Source organism: Rhincodon typus, chromosome 17 (assembly GCF_021869965.1).
Source record: "Rhincodon typus isolate 14 chromosome 17, sRhiTyp1.1, whole genome shotgun sequence".
Taxonomy (NCBI): Eukaryota; Metazoa; Chordata; class Chondrichthyes; order Orectolobiformes; family Rhincodontidae; genus Rhincodon; species Rhincodon typus.
Genome location: NC_063348.1, coordinates 6,857,014 through 6,882,251, shown reverse-complemented (window position 1 = coordinate 6,882,251; position 25,238 = coordinate 6,857,014). Strand labels below are relative to the sequence as shown.

Here is a 25,238-nt window from a genome sequence, read left to right as displayed (position 1 = left end):
CTGTTGGCAAACATAGAAGCCATCTTGTACACAGCAAGATCCCATTAATAGCAGTGAATTAAAGCAGTTAATCTGATTTTACTAGGCTAATTAAGGCAGAAGTATAGGCCTAGAGAATGCATCCTTTTTTAGAAGTAGTGCCACACATTCTTTAAAGTTTATCTGAAGTGGTGTCACAGCCAAAGTGATATTTGACTTAATTGCTTGCCCTACAGGATGGCATCTCTGATAATGCCTGATTCCTCAGTAGTGCACTGATGGGCCCCACCTAGATTATAGGCTCAAGTTGAAGAGTGGGGCTTGAACCTATAATGTTCTGTTACTGACATTAGACTGCTATAAATGTTATTTGTTTGCGTACAGTTTATTTTCCACTTTCAAGTGTGGCTTTTAAAAAACCTGATGCATTTTCTCCAGAAGCAGAAATCAAGACTTCACAATGAACCCAGAACGGATCCATCCTATCCACCATTAAATCTAGGTGATGAAGGTGAGACTGTGTTATTTTACCAGTGTTTAATTGTTTTGTTTTGTACTTACTGACCCAGTGTCTGCCAGCACCATGAATTCTCAGATCCAATCATTTGTATCTTAAAAAGAGCCCAAAAAGGCTTCTTGCAGGAGAAATATGAGTTTGTCTAATTCTGATATCGTTCAACAGAGACATTTTAATCTTTATAGTGACAGTAAAAATTAGATTCTTTTCAATTGTGCTAATTTGCCGCCAACATTTAAAAATATTTTAAAGACAACACAAAGTAATCTGATTTTAAGAGACAGATGTTGTTATTAGTGAGTATTTATGTCTTTTTCTCCTTCTGTGTAATTTTTAATAATAGTTAATTGGTAAACACAGAATTGTAATCATTAAACCATGATGAAATCGCATATGTGATTTGAATTGGTGGTCACTGCAGGACTCGACTAGCATACCATTGTAGAGTCTAAATATATAGGAATGCTTAAATGTCCATTAACTGCAGCACTTGATAAATTATTGACACTCCTCCCCTGGCAAAAGCCAAAGATAGATCAGCAATGTCGACAATGCTATTGTCATTCATTGCTTGTTAGATCACATCAGTGTCTGGCCATGACCTCAGAGGATATGAGCCTCAAAATAAATTTTCAATTTATTGCTTGGGTCCAACTGCTTAAAAATGTCCTGCGCTAACTGAGGAGTAGGGTTTGAATTTTTTAAAATCAAAACTGATAAATATTCCTGTTTGTGCTCTCTCTGATTTGCATTATCAAAATACTTAACAGTTTAGCGGCCTGTTAATATGTTAAGTGGCTTTTTTCCAACTTGCATGGTGCAAATGGAACAAGTAGGTGCATTAAAGGAAGGTCATTGAGGTTCTGAAGAAGCATCACTGGACTCGAAGTGTTAATTCTGCCTTCTCTCCACATGTGCTGCCAGATCGGCGGAGTTTCTGCAGCAATTTTGGTTTTTTGGTTAAAATCATTGAGGGTCATTTGTAACTTGGATCATTACATGTGCATTTGGGAGCAATATAATTCCATTTCCATGTTAATGGACACCATTTCAATGAGAGAATGGAAGAATATGTTTGAAATTGGGTCCCGATCTGACTCCAGTAAAAAGCAGAGTGAGACCCTTTTTTGTGGAAAGTTATAGATATTTTGTAATCAGCCTGTTCAGAGATGTTACGATACACGTTTGGAGCAGGTGTGGATTGAATCCAGGCCTCCTGGCCCAGAGATGGGACACTATCAATCTGCCACAGGTGCCCTCTGGAAAGTAGTAAGTTGTGACATTGGTTGAGCCCTCGGACACTTTCACAAACTGTTACCTTTTTGAGCATTTTGATAAAGCAGACCATTTCACCTACGTTCTCCAAAGCAGTAGGAAATCATGATGTAGGTTTGGCATTTCCAATTGGGTGCTCTTTGCAATCTAAAGCTTTGGACCTCAGATTGCCAGCACATTGCAGTCTTTTCTGAGGTTCATTACTGGCATGGACAGGTAGTAGTTCTGGCCATTACCCTTCTCCTGGGCAGGTACTTTGCGATGTTTCTGACAACTACTGTTTGCTGACAGGGACAAATCTTGCTTGAGAATTCCCACTTGTTACACAAGGTGTTGAACCTATGTTTACGATTACAATCCAACTAGTGGGAAGAGTTAACTTAAGCAGAATCCAGGAGTACAGGCTACCTGGTTCATGATACGATTATATGTTACGCTAAATGGTTTCTTACTTTACTTTGGACAGAAACTGGCTACCTCACAGAAGCTAATCTTTTGAGTATTGCAAGAAGAATTGGGCCGGAATGGCAGAGTATTGGTATCAATCTCGGTTTATCCTATTCACAACTGGAAAGAATAGGATATAATCATAGGTGAGGAAGACATTTCTTCATGACAGTGGTCAATTGTTTGGTTTTCTTTATCGTTCTTAGTTGTCTGATTTAATTTAAGAGTACAACAACAATAGGTGTGTCTCTCTCTTTGCACTTCTCAGACTTTTGCTAGTATGAGCAATTCATATACAGAGAAAGCCTGCACTTGGAATATTAATAGTCAAATTCAGCAAAGTGATTTTCCAGATCAGCCCTCCCTTCATTTTTTTGTCGTGAGGCACAACTGTTGCCTTTGCTGTCAACTAGACATTTGCAAATGGCTGAATGCCAATTCACCCTGTATGTGCAAGACATTTCTGGTGCGGCACAGTTGTTCATGTTTTGTTTGAGCTTGACCTTGACCTTGAACCATTAGCGCTTGACGTCAAAATTATCTGTTGTCCTTTTGAGAAAACCTAACATTGCAGCTGGACTGGATCATCCACTGTTACCACATGGCTGATCCAGCATTGCTTCACCTTTGTCAGCTTTGCCTTAATTCTGGTTATACTCACCAGTGCAGAACCTTGATTGCTTTGATACTCAGAATGGTAGACAGTTTGCAGCCTCCTGAGATTTTGACATCTGTTTTGTAGCTGACGCAGGCCTGGCTGCTGCATTAGTAAGGAGGCTTCCTAGTCAACATCATTGTGAGAGGTTTCGAGTACAGGGCCTAGGTGAGACCACACCTGGAATATTGTGTGCAGTTTTGGTCTCCTTTTCTGAGGAAGGATGCTCTTGCTGTCGAGGGAGTGCAGTGCAGGTTTACCAGGCTGATTCCAGGGATGGCGGGTCTGACATATCAGGAGAGATTGGCTAGGTTAGGATTGTTTTTGCTAGAGTTCAGAAGAATGAGGGGGGATCTCATAGAGACTTATAAAATTCTAAGAGGACTGGGCAGGGTAGATGCAGGGAGGATGTTCCCGATGGTGGGTGTGTCCAGAACCAGGGGTCACAGCATGAGGATTCAGGGTAGATGATTTAGGATGGACAAAAGGAGACATTTTTTCACCCAAAAAGTGGTGAGTCTGTGGAATTGATTACCACAGGAAGTAGTTGACGCCAAAACATTGAGGCGACTAGACATAGCACTTGGGGCGAATGGGATCAAAGGTTATGGGAAGAAAGTAGGATTAGGCTATTGAGTTGGACGATCCACCATAATTGTGAAGAATGGCAGAGCAGGTTCGAAGGGCCGAATGGCCTCCTCCTGCTTCTATCTTCTGTGTATCTATGTTTAGCATACATCCTTATGCTGTGCCAATTAATATATGTTTCCTGAGATACCTGGAAAATGCTTTGGATTTTAGGTCCATATAATAACGTCTTGGCCAATTACACCCCACTGTAGTGAGGGTGTCCAAGTTGGTAAAGTGTTTGATCACCTCACACTGGGCTGTTTAATAGTACTTATTGGTAGAGCATTTTACTTGGGTAGGACATGTTGGTAAACTCAAATTTCTGGAGATTGATCACTAACCAGTTTGGGGTTGGTTAGCTCAGTTGGCTGGATGACTGATTTGCGATGCAGAGTGACATCAACAGCACAGTTTCAATTCCTGCACCAACTGAGGTTACCATGAAGGTCCCACCTTCTCAAAGGGGCGTGGTGACCCTCAGGTTAAACTCACCACCAAACATCTCTCTCTAATGAGAGAGCAGCCCTATGGCTATGGTGTCTTTACCTTTAACCAGTAGCAGTTGTGGCGAAGCACTCAATAATACCACTTTGAAAATTAATCCATCATTCAGTAGTTAACTAAGACATGCTTATGGGACAGTAGATATCATAAATTTCATGTGTGTCATTGAACTATTCACTTCTCATGAAGAAGATTTTGATAAATTTTGTTTAAGGTGGTAAGTGTAGAAGTCTGAGGATAGAAAAATCAGCAGCCAGGAAATATATCTTGCATGGCATAGTACAAAAGTATATATCATCAATAGCTTTAATTAACAAGATTATTGATTAGAAATGTATCAGGACCACCTCCTCCCTCAGGTACTTAGCTGAGCTGTTTATGCTAAGACAATCCCTACACTGTGCCCATTTAACTGGTCCCAGGTGAAATACTGTTTGCTGCAGTTGCTTGGTCTTGGGACTTAGTTTCCATTTGTATACAGATGATGCCCAACTCCATCCCTTCACCATCTCTGTCAGTCTGTCCAAAGTCTTGGTGTTATCAGACTGTTGGCCCATCTTCCACCCACAGATGAGCCATCTCCTATTCCACTAAAGTTTTGAAATGATGAAGCCATAATTTCTGGCCCTTGTCAACAATTTTGGCCCATGTTTAAACTAATCCATTCATCAACTTTGGCATCCCGTTTGATCCAGAGCTGAGCTTCAAATCTCATATCTGCCTGATCATAAACACTGCCTATTTCTGTCACTACTATTTCAGCTGCTGAAATATTTATTTATGCCTTCATCACATAAAGACTTGTTCAGGCCAATACTTTCCTATCAATCAGGCTTGCATTTTCAAGTGTTTATCAATTTCTGTCCGTTGGAAACATTTCTGCCTTCATCAAGTTCTGCTGACAAAATTAATCGTTTCTTCACTGGTATGCACTGAGAGACTTGCACTTAAATCATTTTAGCCCATTCCATCTCTGCAATCACCCACCACCCTACTGTAGACTTCAGTCCACCTCTCCCTACCCTAGGACTCTTCATTCGTCTGACTTGAACCCCTCGTGCACCCTTCATTTCAATTTTCCCCATTATTGGTGACTGGACTGTCACTTCTCTCCTCCTCCTCAAAACACCTCAGTTAAAACTCACATTTGACCACATCTTTGCTCTCACTCAACTGGCTCATTGCACCTCAACCACCTTTGGATTTTTTTTAACATTAAATATTCTTTAAATGCAATTATTGTCATCAAATTTTCATGTCTAAAATCTAAATTTCTAACAACTGGTGCAAAAAAAATATGAAATGAAAGCATCGCATTTGTATTATGTCTCCTCAGATGCTTTGTTTGCATTGGGTTATTTGAAAGTCCATTGACTGGTTACTGTGTTGGCTTATAAAGCAATAGGCATTGTAGTATCCCACAAGCAACAATTAGATAAATAACCAATTAGTTTCTCTTAACAGGTTAACAGAGGACTTTTGGCTAGAAAGTCAGGGAATCTTCCTGCTCCCCTAAATAATTCTATAAGAGTTTTACTATTCCCCTGAGTTAGCAGTAGAACTAGAATGCCAGTTTAATAGCTTTGTTGTTATTGTTAACAGCTTGGCATTATCTCAGTGACACAAAGCAATGTCAACCTAGTTAATGTTAATAGGACAATTAGTAGGATTTGAAACCACTGCCTTCTAACCTGGGATGGAATGCAAAGAACTTGGTTAACGCTAAGTAACCTCACAATATGGAGTTTTGAACAGCTCTGGAAATATACACATCTAGTGAAATGAACAAATAATCTCTTTGAGCATAGTATAAATTGTGTTGATGTTGGGGAAAGCTTATAATTTTTGCACTTGTTGCGGCTTTCTTGAAATTACTTTAAAGCTCAAAACAATTTTTATTGGAAAATTATTTTTATAAATAATGTCATCTTTTGGGTAAGAGCAGACAATTTTCTTAATTTGCTAAATTTACCTCCTTTTACCTCCTCTCATCCATTTTGCTAAAATTGGCAGGTGAATGCTCTAAGTTTACATAAATAGAATCATGAGCTAGTGTTTTTGAGGGTTTTTTTGTCTCATCTTTGTCTCCTGTAGTCTTCTGAGTCCTGTGGTTACCTAGTGCCCAGACTGCTCTGTACTAGCTGTGCCCGTAGGATTCCAGACATGACACTCCTGTGAATTTTTAGTCTTTTTGTAACCTTTACATTATTCATATGTAATTAAGAGGCTGACATGGAAAAACAGGGAACAAAGGATGTGGGCAACTGATAATTTAACTCCACAGAACGTGAAACTTTAGTCTTCTTGGATAGTGTCTATGAAAGCAATTTTTTAAAAAAAATTAAAAGCAGTTCTTGTCTTTTCAAGCTATTACTTCATTTCCCCCAGGGACGACCTGGACAAGCAAATCTTAGAGATGCTCTTTACATGGGCCCAATGCAATGAGAGTGTACCAGGCTGCATCAGTCAACTGATTCAAGCAATGAAGAAGAGTGATCGCGAAGATATTGCAGAAGAAATACATTGTATTATTGAACTTGGCAGGCGGAAATATCATGATTCCATTCGTCGAGTAGGGCTGAGCCAAGAAAGCAGTAATGAAGATTCAGCTATAGCAATGGTATAACCTGGAAGATATCGCTCCATTGGAAAATAATGGATATGAACCCTTTCTGTGGTGTTTGAAGATAGGGAGGTTTTATCCTGTTTTAGACTTACGTTTTTGCTGGTTGAGCGATGCCCTGGGGGACGATGAACTCTTGACAACATTGTTCAGGAAATGATGCCATGTAATTAACTGAGGCAGAGTTCATTCCACATAAATGTCAAGACCACTGTGATTGTTTTACAGAGGAATACAGAGAAAGCCAACAGGATTTGATAGTAAAACCAATCATTTTGCGGTGATGTGCAATATACAATCTTATTTCAGCCAGTGATGTGCAATTTTCTTCCATGCATGTTACCCAGAGATAGCATACTTTGCATTTAATCTACAGCGTTTAGTGAACTCCCCAAGTTGACAGATGGTCATATTACATTGAGGAATTATACAGTGTAGAAACAAGACGTTTGATAATTAAATCCGTACAAGTTGTCTTCCACTAATTGAGATGCCTAGCTATTTGCTACCCTTGCATCTTAAATCTGGGAAATAGAGTAATTTGCCATTTAGGCAGGATCACCAAGCCTCACCAGTGGTGAACATGTATTGGAATTCCTATGCAATACCCAGCTGGTGTGTGCAACCATTTACAACAGCAATGAAAAGAAATCGGATACAGGTGGGGAGCCCTACAATACCGGTCAGTTTCTGGTTCTTTGCAAAGCAGTAATGTTTATCAGCTTCTGTGCTAAAGTTTATATTGTTTTGATGATCTTGGTCCCTATTACTTGGCAGGCTCACATAAAGTGAACTAAATAGAAAGCCAATAGCCTGGTATTATGAAGTAGGATTCCTCAAGGTACCAGTGGCAGTTCCTATTCAGCTCCAACGTTGTACCATCTTCCCAAACCTATTTTTTTTTCTCATTTTTATCCTTTTTGTCTGCCACATTGAGTTAATTTGACAACTGGGGAGCTTCTTTTTTAAACTTTGACAAACTTAGCTACCCATGGAGCACTGTTAAAATTTACTTCAGATCAATTGCAGGGTTTTGTGAAAGTTATAATTAGTATTGGCATTCAGAGAGAAGAAAGCCATTAAACTAGGAACAAATATTTGTTTCTTTGTTAGAAGTTACAAGTGCATGCAACAGCATGGACTATTCACTTCTAATATAGGATAGTATGCAATACTTTGTCATTCTGAAGTGTATGCAGCATGGAAGCACACACCATAGAGTGTACAGTACATGTCAGTTCAAACACATGTCATACTATTCCATGGGGCTAAAGCTATTAAGCTCATAATGATATGCAGATGTTTGAAATGTTCTCTTCATTTAACTCTGTGTGTGTGTGTGTGTGTTGATGTTCTGTGTTCATGTACAGCAATTTGTTTTGCACTGATCTTTAATGTTTTTAACAAAGATTGCACAGAGCTTAGGAGTGTAATTTGTAAATGTCTTCTTGTTCAAACATAGCCTCTTCATGCTAATGCAGTTTGGAAAATATTAGACCAAGAGGGTTGTACAGTGAGTCATAAGCAGTGGGTAATCTGGAATTCATTTATTCAAAAATGAATGCAGGAATATGAATGTGGATTGCCTCCTTCTTCAAAACAAACTTAATTTTTCAAATATGGAAAATTAGTAATAACTTCTTCCTCTTTTGGGAAAAGTGTATGTGAGCAAAATACAGTCAGTTATAAACATTAGAGTAATCTGATGTAGCCACCTACAGCCTATCAGCTGTTAGTTCTCTCAGTATAAATCAGCAAGTGAGTGACATATTTGAGGGGATAGTTGGTATCACAGCCTCTCAAGTAAGTTCAGAAAACTGATTAAGGCTGTCCAGCACAATGATATATTGCTCCTTTGGATACGACATTTTTCAGAGTAGTTGTGCAGAAACTTCCAGACCAGTGGGAGGCAGGACAGCCTGATAATGAAGTGGGTTGATGACAAGACCTGTATCCAGTGCCTTTCCTCCTCCAGGGGAGGGGCTGGTTAGAGGGCTCCCTGACCTGCACTATCTAGTGCATCATTGATGGCATGGACACGTCAAGAGAGCCACAACTCTGCCTTTGCTTCTGGCCCTCATGACTCCCCACTCGCTGCAAGCTCTCCACAACCTGTGAGATCCTAGCCCTGGCAACACGTAACTTCTCCCTGGATTGATGCTCAACTCTGAGGCTCCAGCAGATATTATACTAGCAGCAGCCATGGTCTACCCCATGGCAATGGAATGCTAGAGCTGCCAGCCTCTGATTTGCCAGTGGAACATCGTATCCCAAGGTCCTCAATTGGGATGAAGGTCCTCTGTTATCTTCTTAAGGACCTGATGGGCAGGAGATTTGAGAGGCTACCCTGTAGAGAATGAACATGTGTGTCTTGCTGCTTTTTCAGGCAGCACACCAGATGCCCATCACACGCTCAAGATTTATCCTAATAAATGGTTTTGGTATTTACTATACAGGAGTATCTACCACTCTTCCAATTAAAGATTTTGCAACAACAAAAAGCAAATAGCAACATAGAAAATAGCTGCAGGAGTAGGCCATTCGGCTCTTCAAGCCTGCACTGCCATTCAATATGATCATGGCTCATCATGCAATCTGAGTATCCCACTCCCGCTTTTTCTCCACAACCCTTGATCTTTCAGCCACAAGGGCCACATGCAGCTCCCTCTTGAATATATCTAACGAACTGGCTCCAACAGCTTTCTGGGTAGGGAATTCCACAGGTTCACAATTCTCTGAGTGAAGAAATTCTTCCTTCTCTCAGTCCTGAATAGCTTACCCCTTATTCTTAGACTGTGACCCCTAGTTCTGGACTTCCCCAACATTGGGAACATTCTTCCTACATATAGCCTGTCCAGTCCCATCTGGATTTTATAAGTTTCTATGAGATTCCTCCCTCATTCTTCTAAATTTCAGCGAGTACAAGCCCAATCGATCCAGTCTTTCCTCAAATGTAAGTCCTGCCATCCCTGGAATCAGCCTGGTGAACTTTGCTGGATTCCCTCAACAGCAAGAATGTCCTTCCTCAGACTAGGAGACCAAAACTGCATACAATACTGAAGGTGTGGCCTCATCAAGGCCCTGTATAACTATAGCAAGACAACCCTATTCCAATACTCAAATCTTTTCACTATGAAGGCCAGCATGCCATTAGCTTTCCTCACCACCTGCCATGCAAATCTTCAGCGACTGTTCTGCCATGACACCCAGGTCTCGTTGCACCTCACCTTTTCCTAAACTACTGCCATTCAGATAATAATCTGCCTTCCTGTTTTTGCCATTAAAGTGGATAACCTCACATTTATCTATATTATATTGCATTTGCCAAGTATGTCCCCACACAGCCAGCCTGTCCAAGTCACCTTGCAGCCTCTTAGTCTCCTCCTGACAACACACACTGCTACCCAGCTTAATGTCATATGATGAGGAAGGCCATTCAGTCCACCTTAATTTATTTATCAGGAAAATTTCCAAATACCATGAGAAATTTCACCTCTGTCATGTCCCTAAAAGTCTATTTCATTTGTTGTTCATTCTTTCATGTATGTCAGTCTAACAAGCCAGCAAAATAGACCAATGAAATTCAAAAATGCTGAAAACTGAAAATAAGATGCTTGAATAAGAGTCCATGCCGCCTGAAAACAAGCAATAAAATTAAATGTGGCGGGGCACAAGATTTTAACAAGTTGTGAATATGTCCATCATTCCTTCACTTATTCTCAAGTTAAAGGTTATGAACCAATAAAAGCTTGAAATGGATTGCAGTGTTGCGGCAGATTGTTTTCACTCCAGAGATTTTGTCACATATTATTAGCCATACGTATAGAATCTATTTTTATTTATCCATTGACATGGGTGTCACTGGCAAGGCCAGTATTCATTGCCCATTCAGAATTGCCTTGAGAAGGTGTTAACAGCTGCATGCCAGATGGTAAAGGCACACCCACCGTGATGTGAGGAAGGGTGTTCCAAGATTTTGACCCCACCACAGTAAAGGATCAACAATTGATTCATAGTCAAAACACATAGTGTGTGACTTGATGGTAGCATTCCCACTTGCACGCTGCCCTTAGCTTCTCGATGGTGAAGGTCAGAGATTTTGAATGTGTTGTGAGAGAATATTTGGCAAGTTGCTGCTGTGTATTTTTTAGATGGTACACACTGTAGACACTCTTCAATGTTGACAGGCTTTGGAAGTACTCCCATTTTCATGATTATTGGTAATAGTTTTGTGGTCACCATTACTGACACAATTCCACGTTTTTAAAATATATTATTTGCATTTAAATTCCACCAGCTACCATGGTGAGAGTTGTATCTATGGCCACATTAGCCTGCTGCTCTAGATTACTAGTCCAATAACATTACCATTAATCCACTGTCTTCTCATATGGCTGAAGATAGTTGCAAATGCTTTCATCTTTTGCATTCATCGTGAACCTCAGGATTGTTGTACGTGGGAATATTCATGAAGTCTGTTTCTCCACTCAGTATTGTAATTTTCCACCACCACTCAGGATCAGATGTGGCAGGACTGCAGACCATTGATTTGACCCGTTGGCTAAGGGACTGTTTTGCAATGTGTAATATGTGTTGTTCTCATTGTTTAGTGTACATATGGTCCTGTCTTGTAGCTTGACTAGGTTAGTGCCTTGTTATTAATTATTTCTGATACTGCTCCTGACATGCTGTTTTGAATCCTTATTGAACCATGCTAAATGCTAATGGTCAGGTGATGGATATGCAGGACCATGAGATTGCAGATTGTGATTTAATACAGTTCTGCTGCTGTTGATGATCCACAGCACCTCATGGATGTCCAGTTTTGAGCTGTTCATCTGTTCTGAATCTATCCTATTCCACATTGTGGTAATGCCACAGGATGTGAAAGAGTGTGCCTTCAATATGAAGAAGGCACTTTGTCTCCACAAGCATTAGTCACTCCTTCAAACAATTTCATAGGTATGTGCAGGTGTAACAAGTAGACAGGTAAGGACGAGCTCAAGTGAACGTTTCCCTCATGATGGTTTTCTCTCACCAGCTGCCACAGCCTCAGTCTGATAGCTTTATCTTCGGGATTTAGCCAGCTTTTTCAGTAGTGGTGCTACAATGTCACTTGTGGTGATAGATATTTAAGTCCTCCATCCAGGATATTTTCTTCACCCTTATTATCCTCAATATTTCTTTCAAGTGATGTTCAGCATGGAGGAGTATTGATTCATTTGACAACAGAGGGCAGTAGGTTAATCAGCAGGAAATTTCCTTGCCCATATTTTATCTAATACAATAAGACTTCATGAAGCCCAAAGTCAATACTGAGAACTCCCCTGACTCTATACTGCAGTAGTGGGTTTGTTCTCCTGGTGAAATAAAACATAGCCAGGGATTGTGATGGAAGTGTCTGGGATATTGGTGCAAATGTGACCTGGTAAGTGGGTCTAAGTGAGGCTGTCACTGATCTCGTCTATGAAATAACTCCTCGTATTTTAGCATAAGCCTCCAAAGTGTTACTGAGGTAGATTTTGCTCGGGGTAGTGGGAACTGCCGATGCTGGAGAATCTGACTTAACAAGTTGTAGAGCTGCATGTTGTGTTTATCTAGATTTTGCTAGGTGTGCTTTTGACATGTCTGAATCCAGTGTCAATTGATAGATGCTGAGGTTCTCTTTTGAAGCAATTTTGATACAACTGACTGGCTTGCTAGGCCATTTCAGAGGGCAGATGAGAGCCAATCACATTCCCTGGATATCTGGTTTAATAGTCTGTAATACAACCACTATGCCACTGTGCCCCATATTCATTTTCACATGAACTGTGACCATGGACATCGCTTTTTAAGGCAAGTGAATTTATATCGTTTTATTGAGAACTGATTTTTATTTGCCATATTTAAATTTTCCCATATTGGTAACAAGTTACTAATTAATACATATCACCAGGAAGGTTCCAGAAATGGATCAGTATCCATATGAGGAAAGGATTGACTCAAAAGATCTGTTATCTTTTTTTTATTCATTCACGAGACGTGGGTGTCACTGGTGAGGCCAGCATTTATTGCCCATCCCTAATTGTCCAGAGGGCAGTTAAGAGTCAACCACATTGCTGTGGGCCGGGAGTCATGTGTAGGCCAGACCAGGTAAGGATAGCAGTTTCCTTCCCTAAAGGACATTAGTGAACCAGATGGGTTTTCCCCACCAATCGGCAATGGATTCACAGCCATCATCAGATGCTTGATTCCAGATATTTATTGAACTCAAATTCCCCCAAACAGCCATGGCAGGATTCAAGCCCCTATCCCCAGAATATTAGCTGGGTCTCTGGATTAACACTCCAACAATAAGACCACTAGGCCATTGCCTCGCCTGGTGAACTTTATCTATTAAAAATAAGACTGAGGACTCGACCTTGTAGAAGTCTTTGAAAGGTTTTGATGGAGTGGGGAGGATGTTTAGTCTTGTTGGAAAGAGCATAACTAGATGCCATGAGTATAAGACTATCCCGAAGAAATCCAAAAGTGAGTTCAGAGAAAAAAAAATCTGTATTCAAACAATGATGAGAATGTAGTACTCACTACCACAGGGAATGGTTGAAGCAAAAACATATGAAGGAGGAGGAAGTTGAAGATTATATGATTTGGATGACAAAAGAAAGGCGGAAGTTTAAGTGAATTAATACCAGGATCAGATCCTTAAGTGCTCATTAATTGCCCATTTAAGGCCTCAATTAGCCTGAAAATCTGACCGTCAGCCTTACCACCCCAATGTAATTCTGATGGAGGTAGGAAGATTCAGTACTCTGCTATCCTGACTAATTAAGTACATTCATCTGCCTGCAAGCACATTATGAGAGGGGCCTTAAAAATCCTACTCATGTTGTGCAGCAACATCTAATATCCTGGATGGGGTGCACCAGGAGATGCCTTGCAAACAGTGATTGACCGTGTGAAATCTTCCTGACATCAGTCCTAAATTTATCTTTTATCCCTGCAACAGGGTACCCTCTGAAGATCAATCTTGTTTTGCACAGACTCCTATTACTTGAACATTTCTTGTCTTCAGTCGACAGTTTGAGCAAAAATTGTCTGGATAGTACTGGTTATTGTGACTTGAACTTTTTATTCAATATATGTTTAAATGATGTATTTAATTTGGGACTAGGTACAATTCTGAATCAAAAGTTTTGTTAATTTTAAATGTTTTATATCACCTTACTGTCTGTAAAAGTCTGCTAAAGATACATATCTATTGGTTTAAGTTGTGAATTCTATTTATAAAACCATTTAACAGTAAAATATTCAAAATTATACAAATGTATCTTTCTGTGATCATGGACACTGTGGTCTATTCAAGCAATCTTGAATATACAGACTGAGGGTACTGAGGTGGTCTTGAGGTAATTGACATATATAAGCACAGGAGTAAGCCATTCAGTCACTCGAGCCTATTACTCAACTAGATCATGATGGATTGGACACCTAACTCCATACACCCATGTTTGTGTCATTGCCCTTAATACCCTTGGCTAATAAAGATCAAATTAGCTGAGATGTAAAATGATTAATTGAGTTAGCATCTATTGCTTTCTGTAGAAGACCATTCTACACTACGAACTCACTTTGTATGAAGGACTGTTTTTTAACTTCCGTCCTCAAAAGTTCTGGTGCTGGTTTTAAGGATATGTCCTGCTAATCTCCCCGTATCATTGGAAATGTTTACTTCTCTTTACCTTATAAATTCCTTTCCAATTCCTGAAAGAACTCAAGGGGAGCATTCTTTAAGATTTTATATTCCAGGAAAAATAGTCTAGTTAATGTCATTTTTTTTTTCATAACCTAATCATTGGAACTCTGATAACGTTCTGGTGAATCTTCCCTGCATTCCTCTGTGACAATTTATTCTTTCTAAGCTACACTGACTAGGACACACTACAAAATGTGATCTCACCAGTGCTTGTATCGCTGGAGCAGAGTTTCCTCTCATTTATATTCCAGTGCTCTAGTTATAAGATCCAGCATCAATGCAGTGACGAGGGTATGCTACATTGTCAGACGTGCTGTCTGTTAAATCAAAGCACAACTGTTCTATCCAATGGATGTGAATAAAAATACAATGATACTTTTCAAAGCAGAGCAAATTACATCTCTAATGTCCTGGTCAACATTTATCCTTTAACCAATGCTGCTAAAAGATTTCTTTTGTCATTTATCCCATTGCTCCTTTGGAATTTTGCTGTGTGCAAGCATGCTGCTGTGTTTTTCCAAGTTGCAGAATGATTGCACTTCAGGAAAGTACTTCCTTGGTAGTAAAGTTCTCATTGACATTCTGAAACCTTGCAAGGTGCTAAAATATGAAAGTCCCCACTTTTTCTCAATAAAACTGCATTACAGACATCTTTTTACAGGTTGGAAAAGCCTGTGATCTTTCTAGTCTGTAGGACCTGGACTTACAGTTTAATTGAAATGGGTAGGGCCAATGCAATTACTTTAAATAACAACTGTTAGTAAAGCCCTTTACACCAGATTATGGTGTAAAGACCCTCCAGTTACTACTCAGCATTGAGTTCGACAAGTTGTGTTCCGAACCACTGTTCCCATAGCTTTTGACACCAGGTTTTGTAATTATTCTGCAGTTGCCATTAAAGCTCCTCTGGACTCATTTTTCATTTCATTCGCTTGTCCCATTATATTGCCGATTGCTCGCACTATCATCACTTCTATCGTGTGCACTCCTGTCTTTGACTCTATCATAGATTTTGCCTTTTCTTTCTCCCCTCCCCAGCCCTTTTTCCCGACCACTGTCCTTGCTTAAAAGCAAACATGAACAAAAGTGCTAAATCCCAGAGGAGTCGGGAGAGTGACTGTCCTTGACATTAGGGCTGAAACTCCTCACTTGTTGCAGTCATACTTTGCCTAATGGAAAATGGTTGTGGATGTAGGAGACTAATAATCTCCAGGACATCAGCATAGGTGTTCCTAAGGACAGTCTCCTTGGCCTAATCATTTAAAGCTATTTCATTACTGACCTTTCCTCTTCTACATGGTCAGGAATGGGGATGTCTGTTGATGATTTCACAGTACTCAGTACCATTTGCAAGGCCTTAGATAATGAAATGGTGCATGCCAGCATCCAGCAAGACAGGGACAACATTTAGGCTTGGGCTGATAAGTAGCAAGTAATGGTCATCACACAAGTTCCAAGCAAACACCATCTCCCTCAAGAAAGAATCCAACCGTCTCCTGATGCTTTATACCATTGCCATCTCCAAACTCGCCCAACTATCAATATTACAGGGGTTACTATTGATGAGAAACTCAACTAGAAACACACCCCTCCCCATTTAAATACTGTCACTACAAGTGCTGGGCCGTAGCTCTTAACCATCTTTATCAATCATTTGAATGTGGGAAACAATTGTAATACTTCCAAGTTTACGAAAGATACAAAATTTGGTAGGAATGTGAGTTGTGAGGATGATACAAAGTAGCTTTAAGGGGATTTAAACAGGGCCAGAGCATGGCTGTTGAAACAAAATGTGGAGAAGTGTGAAGTTTTATATATATAGAGTAGGAAGAACAAGAGAGATAGAGTATCTCTTGAATGGTGAGAGACCGGAAAGTGTTGGTGTCCAAGGGGACTTGCATGTCCTTGTTCTTTAAGCACTGCAAGTGCGCTTGCAGGTGTTGCATGCAATTTGGGAGGTGAATAGCACATTAGCCTTTATTGCAACAGGATTTTGAGTACAGGTGCAAAGAAGTCTTCCTTTAATGATACAGAACACTGTTCAGGCTAGACAGTATTGTGTGCAGTTCTGGTCCACTTGCCATTGAAGGAGAGCAGCAGAGGTTCATTAGACTGATTCTTAGGTGATGGCACCTCCCCACGAAGAGAGATTGAGGAGACAGGGCCTATATTTTCTGGAATTTGAAAGAATGGGAGTCAATCTCATAGAAACATACTACATTCCAAAAGAGATAGACAGAGTAGATGCAGAAAGGATGCTTCCCCTGGCTGAGTGGACTAGAGTGGTCTCAGCATAAAAGACAAGCTATTTAGGACTGAGATGAGGAGGAAGATCTTCACGCAAAGGGTGGTGAATCTTGGATTACCTTCTCCAGAGGGGCAGAAATTCTTGGGTAGATGATCAGCTATGATCTAGAGTGGCTAAGCAGACAGGAGCGACGTACTCCTGCTCCTAGCTGCTGAAGAGTAACAAAGGCTGGGAAATCTGTAGTGGCTGCCTCATTATTTTTTATTTCCAAAGCCTGCCCACCGTCTACATAGCACATGTCCGGAGTGCAATGGAATCCTTTTTACTTGCCTGGTTGAATGCAACACAAAAGAAATTATTAAGAAGCTCAACAACATTCAGGGCAAAGCAGCCTGCTTGATTGGCATCCCATCTACCACTAACAACATTCACTCTCTCCACCACTGACCTACATTGCTCACATAGATGCCAATCTACATGATGCACCGCAGTAACCTATCCATATGCTCCTTCAACAGTATCTTTCAAACCCATGACCTTTACCACCTAGGAGAGCAAGGGCAGCATCTTGACTTGGAGCTCTGTTGCCTTCCCTTCGCTGTCATTGGGTCAAAACCCTGGAACCCCCTTCAGAAATGCGGTGGGATGTACCTACAGCAAATGGACTGCAGAGTTTCAAACAGGCAGCTCACCACCGCCTTCTCAAGGACAATTATATGGGCACAAAGTGCTGACCTGGCACTACGTCCCATATGTTCTTTACATGACTCCTCGAAATTAGCTGATTTTCTGATGAAAGCTCATTGACCTGAAATGTTAATTGTTCCTGTGTCTATAGATGCTGATTGACCTAACTGTTTCCACAGAGTTTTCTGTTTTTATTCCTGATTTTTTATTCATATTGGCATTTAGAATTTTAATACTTATTACCTGATGTAAGAGGAGGCACAAAATATGTGGATAATAAATCACAAGGAGCAATGAAAAGATCTGTTATATTTCTTGATTTTGTATGAGCCACAATCATAGGCTTTAAATGTCGACTTGGTCAAGTAGCATTTGGTTTGCTGCTCACTGCAGGTCACTATATTCTGCGCATCACACATTAAAAGTTTTCAGGTATTCAGAAAATGTTGCAGCAGGTTGAAATTATTCCTGTCTCTGGCTGCGATATGTGGTTTGGACCCTCTGAGAATGTAGGCTAATTTTATATTAAGCCATCTGTGACTGCACTTGATAATGAATTGCCTGCTGAGTGTTGTGTTTTCTATTCTAAGAGAAAGAAGCATTAAAAAAAGTCTGCACTATTTGTGCAATTTGAGAACATAGCAATGAGGGGCTGGGCTCCCTGGACATCACACAGGCCTTAGAACCTGTAGAGATAGGTTAAAGGCATGGTACAACATGTGCGAATAAGTTGCAGATTAGTTGGTGATATTCCATAAAATTAATAAATTACTGCTTAGAGACTGTTTCAAGATGTAATAGATTTAGGTTTTAGTGTCATGTGTACTCAAGTACTGGGTACAAGAGGACAGTGAAAAGTGTACCGTGTCGCTACATGGCACTATCTTTGATACAAAATCTTAGTTACAGAAATAGAAAAATAAAAAAAGCTAAAAAGTTCAGCACTGCAGTCTTCTTAGCATAACGGTAGAAAAATAAAGTTAAAATTTCAAACATTGCAGTCCCTTCTTAAGCCATGCACTCCAAGCTGGGCTTTCCCTGAGAGGGCTTGCTCTCCTCCACACTGGGCTAAGACCCACCCAGTCACACCAGGCTTCGGCCTGGACCAGTGCATCGCCGCTGACCACCACTGCCGCCATCCCTCATGACCAACTGCTGCCCTTCGCCACTACTGCCTCATCGCTGACTGCCATCTAGGCTCATGCTGGGCCCCAACCGCCACCATGGTCCATCACTGCCTCCGCGGCCCCCAAAAAGGTAAGAAACACTAAAAACTAAATGAAAACTGTGAAAAGAAGAAAAAAAGAAAGGAAAGCGAGTGGAATGGATGAGATCTGGACTCAAGAGCCCGGATGCTGCCTACTCCACTGCCGCCGTCTTGAAAGTGAACTGACTTCCTTCCACTTTCAAAGAAATGGCCAATTCTGCCATGAATCCATGTTCTCATATTTTCCAGGTGGTGATGCAGGTAGCTTGGTTTTGAAAGTATGCATATTCCTTCAATTGTTACCTCATTTTGTAGCCTGACACATACTTAATTTCAAGGGTTGTGAGGGTCCAATTTGAAAAATTCGGACTGCATATTTGATTCCGTGGTGTATGTACTTTCAGGGCCAGGGATGCAAGTTAGCATTTTCAGGCCTATTGGTTTGATCACGAGTACAGTCATTTGAAGTGGTCAATACAGAGCAGGCAGGTTGTGATATCAGTTATTGGAAAATACCACCATGATGCATTTTTTATCTTCTGTGCTCCAGCTATAGCAGCCTTATGGCTGCTAAAACGCAGACAGATTGCTAACTTGGCTACACAGCAAGGGACGCTGGGTACATTGGCCAAGTAAAGCCCACACACCATACACACTGCAAACACAGCAGCCAGGTGCTAATGACATTAGCATAATGTAAAAGGCAACAGTTATTCTGACCAGACATACCCCCAACAACTTATCCACTAAACAAAGGATAACCCAGATAGAGAAGCACCGGGTCTTGCTGCACAAGGAAACTAACAGTAGCATGCCACCTAAATGATTAACTCTTGCATCAAACTACTAAGTGGATCCCTCTGATTGGCCAGAACTATAGAAAGTTCCAGGAAACCATCTAAAAGGTATAAAAACAGGGTTCACCTGCAGACGTCTCTCTTGGAACAGCTCTTGGAATTGTCTGAGACCTTCTGAGGAGACTGGCATGGCAAGAGTCAGAGACCAACTGACCATCCAGAGAGAGAGGTCTTCGCAGACCCAGAGACAGAGCCAGAGAGACAGCAACTGTGTAAAGCTGCAAGAGACTCAGGAGGTATTATAACCTTAAGGGGCCAAATAATATTAAAGGTTAGTTTAGCAATAAAGATTATTGTAACTTTGTTCCTAATAAAGTTGGGACTGTTTTGCATTGGCACTGGCTTGTGTTCATATTGATTTGACCGCTTCAGAATTTTGGAGCACCTGGGCAAATTCATTTATAACATTCTGGTCAGAGTTGTCTAAATTGTCTAAATTATTTAAAGAGGAACCAGACAATATAGCCAATGACCTCGCTTAATCTCACATCACTGCGATGTGCAGTGAAGGTACCCCAACTGCCATTTAATGGGATCATCCTCCACTCTCAAGTTGGTCATTGCTTGATGTTTCCTGGCCGTTGCTGAGTTAATTGAAGCATGTGGGGATTTATACTGCTATTTAAAGACTCTGATGCTTACAGGGAGTGGTGTGACAGGTGATGACGGTCATGGTTCTGAGACTCTTCTCTGGTCATTTGTTTTCAGACATTAACTACAGTGACTCCATCCTTGGCCTACAGCATGACAGGGAGATAGAGCAAAGAGAATTCAAATGAGGAAAAGGCTGTTTGAAGAGTGAAGAGGAGGAAGCAGAGAAGACATCTCAGGAGGCCATATGCACCCAGGGCCTTCAGCAAACAATTCTCCTCCATGAACCTTAGAGTGAACAGCTTGATCAATGTCCCTCTTTTGCTAGGGAGGTAAAATCCACCTCCTGATTTGTCACCTCAGTGCAGTGTCAGAATAGCATTGTCAGTGGTTGTGAAGGTGACTCTAAGAATCAATTTGTTTGTACTGGTCTCCCTTCAAACTGAAGGGGGTGGTATTTTCAACATCTCTCACCTATATGTGAGAGGCCTCTGACACTCTTTATGCTGAATAGCAGAAACTGCTACCTTTCAATGGAGACACCTTTAGTGGATAATCTTGAGCAGCTTTGGTCTGAGAAGGCCTGGCTTTGAACTGTACTATCTTGATATAGGCAGCAAATTACTGGGTTGGCAGATTGGCAGGCAACAGGAAGGGCACTGGCAGAGTGGCAGTGGTGGGGGGACTGATGATGGAGGACAGCACTTCACCGAGCCATGACCACTTATTTAGGGTGGCACCTCAAAAGTGCTAATAAGATATTGGAGAACAGATTACTGGGCTGCTGTGACACCCTCTCACCATGGTGGTTGCAGATTGAGTTTGCATGGCAACAAGCTTCATTTTTCTTGATCGTTAAAACTGGAAAGTGTGTAAAGAAGATTTAAGAGGATGTTGCCAGGACCAGTAGCCCTGAGTTATGGGGAGAAGTTGGCCAAGATAGTACTTTATTCCTTGGAATGTAGGAGAATGAGGGGGTGACCTTATTGAGATGTATAAAATCATGAGGGGCATAGACAGGATGAATGCATATTGTCTTTTTCCCAGGAAAGGGGAATTGAAAACTGGAGGGCATAGGTTTAAGGTGAGAGGGGAAAAATTTAAGAAGGATCTTCTTCACACAGAAAGTGGTGCATATATGGAATGGGCTGCCAGCGAAAGTGGTTGAGGCAGGTACAATAGCAACATTTAAAAACATTTTGATAGGTACATGGATGGGAGGGGTTTAGAAGGCTATGAACCAAATGCGGGTGATTGGAACTAGCTGAGTGGGCACCATGGTCAGCATGGGCCAGTTCTGGGCCGACTGGCCTGTTTCTATGCTGTATTACTCTATGACTTACACATGAGCTTCCATTGCTGCACCCAGATGTCAGGTGGCTTCTGTTTCTGCTGTGAAGGAAGCTGAGACAAGGGTTTAAGAGAAGGCGATGGCCTAGTGGTATTATTGCTGGACTGTTAATCCAGAGACCTAGCTAATATTCTAGGGACCCAGGTTCGAATCCTGCCACGGCAAATAGTGGAACTTGAATTCAATAAAAATCTGGAACTGGGGAGTCTAATGATGACCAATGTCAATTGTTGGGTAAAACCCATTTGGTTCACTAATGTCCATGAGAGAAGGAAGCTGCTATCCTTACCTGGGTCTGGCTGACACATGACTCCAGACCCACAGCAATGTGGTTGACTCTTAACCTTAATTAGCAAAGAGCAATAAATGCTGGCCGAGCCAGCAATTTCCTCATCCTGTGAATGAATTCAAAAAGATCATCAGATGCTACTTTTTTTTTGGGTCAGCAAATCATCTCAAGGAATCAAGGAACCACTTCTACACTGGAAACAATGGACTCCAGTTTCTGCAAACCCTTCTGCCAATTTGGTGCTGTACTTCTCTTGACAATGACCACGGGATTTGTGGCAGACACATCAATGTACCAGGCATACCCATTAGTCTTATAATGTAATAATGACCCTTTAAAGTCTTTTGAAGGATAAAGTGGGATGTAAAGCACCTATAACTAGTAGAGTGCTACAAAGATCAATGCTAGGACTAACTAGTTACAAGCTACATTAATGAGTTGAATGAAGGAACAGTGCGTGTTGTAACCAAATCTGCTGAAGAAACACAGAAAAGCAAGGAAGATAGACAGGGGACTAAAAATTTATCAGATGGAGCATGATAGAATATAAGATGGAATAAAATATTAAGTTGTCCACTTTGGTAGGAGGAATGGAAAATCACAATAATATTTAAGTAGAGAGACCACAGCACACTGTGACACAGAGGGATCTGGGTACCAACTTACATGATTTACTAAACGTTAGTAAGAAGCTATAGGGCAAAAAATAGGAAGGCAAATGAAACGTTGGCCTTTATTATAAGGGGATGAAGTTTAAATGCAGAGAAGCCTTACTACAACCCATACAGGGCATAGCTGAGAACTAAACCGGGAGTACTGTGGACAGTTTTGGTCTCCTTACGTGAGGAAGAATGTACTTACATTGGAGGTAGTTCAGCAAAGTTTGAAATGGATTGACTACTGGGAGTTACATTATGAGGAAAGGTTGAGCAGATTAGGCCTATATTCATTGGAGTTTAGAAAAATGAGAGGCAATTGCATGGAAACACACAAGATTCTGAGGGAGCTTGTCAAGGGTAGATGCTGTGGGGATGTTTCCCCCCACCCTCCAAGCCATGAGAGAACCTAAAACTAGAGGGCACATTTAAAAAATAAGGAGTTTCCCATTTATGACTGAGATTAATGTCTTCTGTCAAATGCTTGCTAATCTTTGGAATTCTCTGCCCAGAGACTGGATCACTGAGTATATTCAAGGCTGAGGCACTCTGAGTGTTGATCCTCAAGGTTGTGGCGGTGGCCGGGGCGGGGGGGTGCACGGGAGGGTAAGGGGCAAGTAGAAAAGTGGAATTGAAGCAAATATCAGACTGGGCATGATCTTATTGAATGGCGTAGCATGCTACAGTGGCCACAGAGCCTATTTATGGTCCTATTATTTATGCTTTTGTTAAATAAACTATTAATGCATACAGCAGGGTGGAGACAGTTAACCAGTAGGAATTTGGTACACAAATATGTATAAAGATAGTGTATTTGGATTCCACAAAAAATAAGAAATAAAACAAGTAGACCATCCACATATTAGTGGTAATGTAGTGTGGGCGATAACTAGAGACCAGGGACAAGTTAAGCAATGATTTTATCCTGCGGCTCAGGTGGATGTATTAAGGAGCAGTATTTAGCTGCTGAAGTTGACACATTAGGAGTAGAAACGCCGTCATCTGCAAGTTCCCCTCCAAGCCACTCACCATCCTGACTTGGAAATATTTCGCTGTTCCTTCACTGCCGCTGGGTCAAAATCCTGGAATTTTCTCCCTATGGGCATTGTGAGTCAACCCACAGCACGTGGACTGCAGCATTTCAAGAAGGCAGCTCACCACCACCTTCTCAAGGATAACTAAATTCTGGCCCAGGCACCAACCATCATGTCCCACAAGTGAATAAAAAATACAGTTATAACAAAGGATTTTACTTTTCAGACCGACTGGAAGAATCAGAACAGCTCATGTATTGAAAGTTTTTAGAATGTTTTGGGTACTTTTCCACAGTAATATCTGTTCGATCTGAGAAGGTAATAGGCTGGACCTTATTTGTTGATGAGCAACAAACAAGAATCAGCTAACAACTTTACAGCAAGAAAATAACTGGTGAATAGTGATCATTGCAGACACATTCTCACAACTTGGCTTTCCTACTTTGTTGGATCATCAGGAAATTTGGCTACAATGCACTCAGTTCCTCCATTCAAGTTTTTGATACAGATCATGAATTGTTGAGAACCCAGCATCAATCCCTGTGGTACTCCACTAGTTACAGTTTACCAATCTGAAAATGACCGATTTAGCTTAAGTCTCTATTTTCAGTTAGTTTGCCAATGCTCTATCCATTCTAATATGTTATCCCAATATCATCACATTTACTATAATAACCTTTCATATGGCACCCTATTGAAAGCCATTTAGGAATCCAAATTGAATGCCTTTTAGGAATACCATTTCTCCTTTATTCCCTTGTTACATCATCAAAAAGCTTTAATAGTGTTGTCAAGCTTGATTTTCCCTTCATAAAATCATTTTGACTCTGCTTGATTGTGTTATATTTGTCTACATGTCCTGTTTCTATTTGCTTAGTAATTGATTTCCAGTATTTCCCATTATAGTCTTTTATTGTCGGGCCCCAGAGCTGCCTATATTTTTAAAAACCCATAAGGCAATCCATATAGAAAAAATTATTTTAACCTATTTTTCTAATCAACCTATTCAGCGATATTATTACACATCTCTGGAGTGGGTGCAACATGAACCTGGTCCTTCCGGTCCAGGAGTAGGGACACTGCTGCTGCACCGCAAAACCTCTAAGGCAATACATTTTTTAAAAAATTTAACCTTCTTTTCTTATCAACCTATTCAGAGATGTTATTACAGACCTCTGGAGCAGCTGGGATTTGAACCCAGGCCTCCCCATCCAGGGGTAGGTAGGACACTACTGCTGCACCACAAAACCCTCCCATTATAGATGTTAAGCCAACTGATCTTTAGTTTCTTCTGTCTACTTCTTCCTTGAATACAGGTATTACATCTGTTCCTTCCTTTCACATTCCACACTGCTGCCTTATACAATTGCCTTGTTTTTTCTCATCAACTTTCCAAATTTTCTTTCATGTGAGTTTTCCCCCCTCCAGCCCACTTTCACACATTTTAGCTTATCAATATTTTGTTACTGATGCTTTCTACAGTGCTACATGGGTAATATAATTCTTTTTAATTTCATCATGCTTGCTTCGTTTTAATAGCTATTATGTTATTACTTTCTAAATCCCTTTCTATTGCTCCATCATTTATGGCACTATTATTACTTCTTGCACTCTGCTGTTTCTATTGATTTTTTTTCTTATCTTTAGGTTACCAGCTGCTATCCCCTCCCCGGGCTTTCGTGGTTTAAGGTCCATTCAATAGTACAATTAAGTCTTCCCACTTCGACTTTGATCCCAGTCATAGCGTTCCTTCCTGTCTCACTTGAATCCTCTTGCACTGATTCGACCGTCATGTTGTCATGGCTAGATTTCTGACCATTACTCCCACAGCCTCGTCAGATTAGAAATATAATTAAAAGCAATCAGTGTGAATTCCAAAAGGCTTACACATTTTTAATAAATCTGACAGAATTCTTTGAAGAGATAATGAACCAAGCAGGGCAAGGTATT

General features: G+C 40.8%; 2 protein-coding genes across 2 annotated transcripts in view; both read left to right on the top strand.

Moving 5' to 3' along the window:
- pidd1 (p53-induced death domain protein 1) overlaps positions 1-9,206 on the top strand; it is a 63,334-nt gene extending 54,128 nt beyond the window's left edge. Inside the window, exons 14-16 of the mRNA XM_048607094.1 lie at positions 418-490; positions 2,238-2,364; positions 6,396-9,206. Of these exons, the coding sequence (XP_048463051.1) occupies positions 418-490; positions 2,238-2,364; positions 6,396-6,633 (438 nt within the window). The 3' untranslated portion in view covers positions 6,634-9,206. The remainder of the gene's footprint in view (positions 1-417; positions 491-2,237; positions 2,365-6,395) is intronic.
- Positions 9,207-18,526: 9,320 nt separating this feature from the next.
- Positions 18,527-25,238, top strand: part of LOC109912099 (mitochondrial glutamate carrier 1) — a 147,097-nt gene continuing 140,385 nt past the window's right edge. Inside the window, exons 1-2 of the mRNA XM_048607286.1 lie at positions 18,527-18,560; positions 19,061-19,142. Of these exons, the coding sequence (XP_048463243.1) occupies positions 18,527-18,560; positions 19,061-19,142 (116 nt within the window). The remainder of the gene's footprint in view (positions 18,561-19,060; positions 19,143-25,238) is intronic.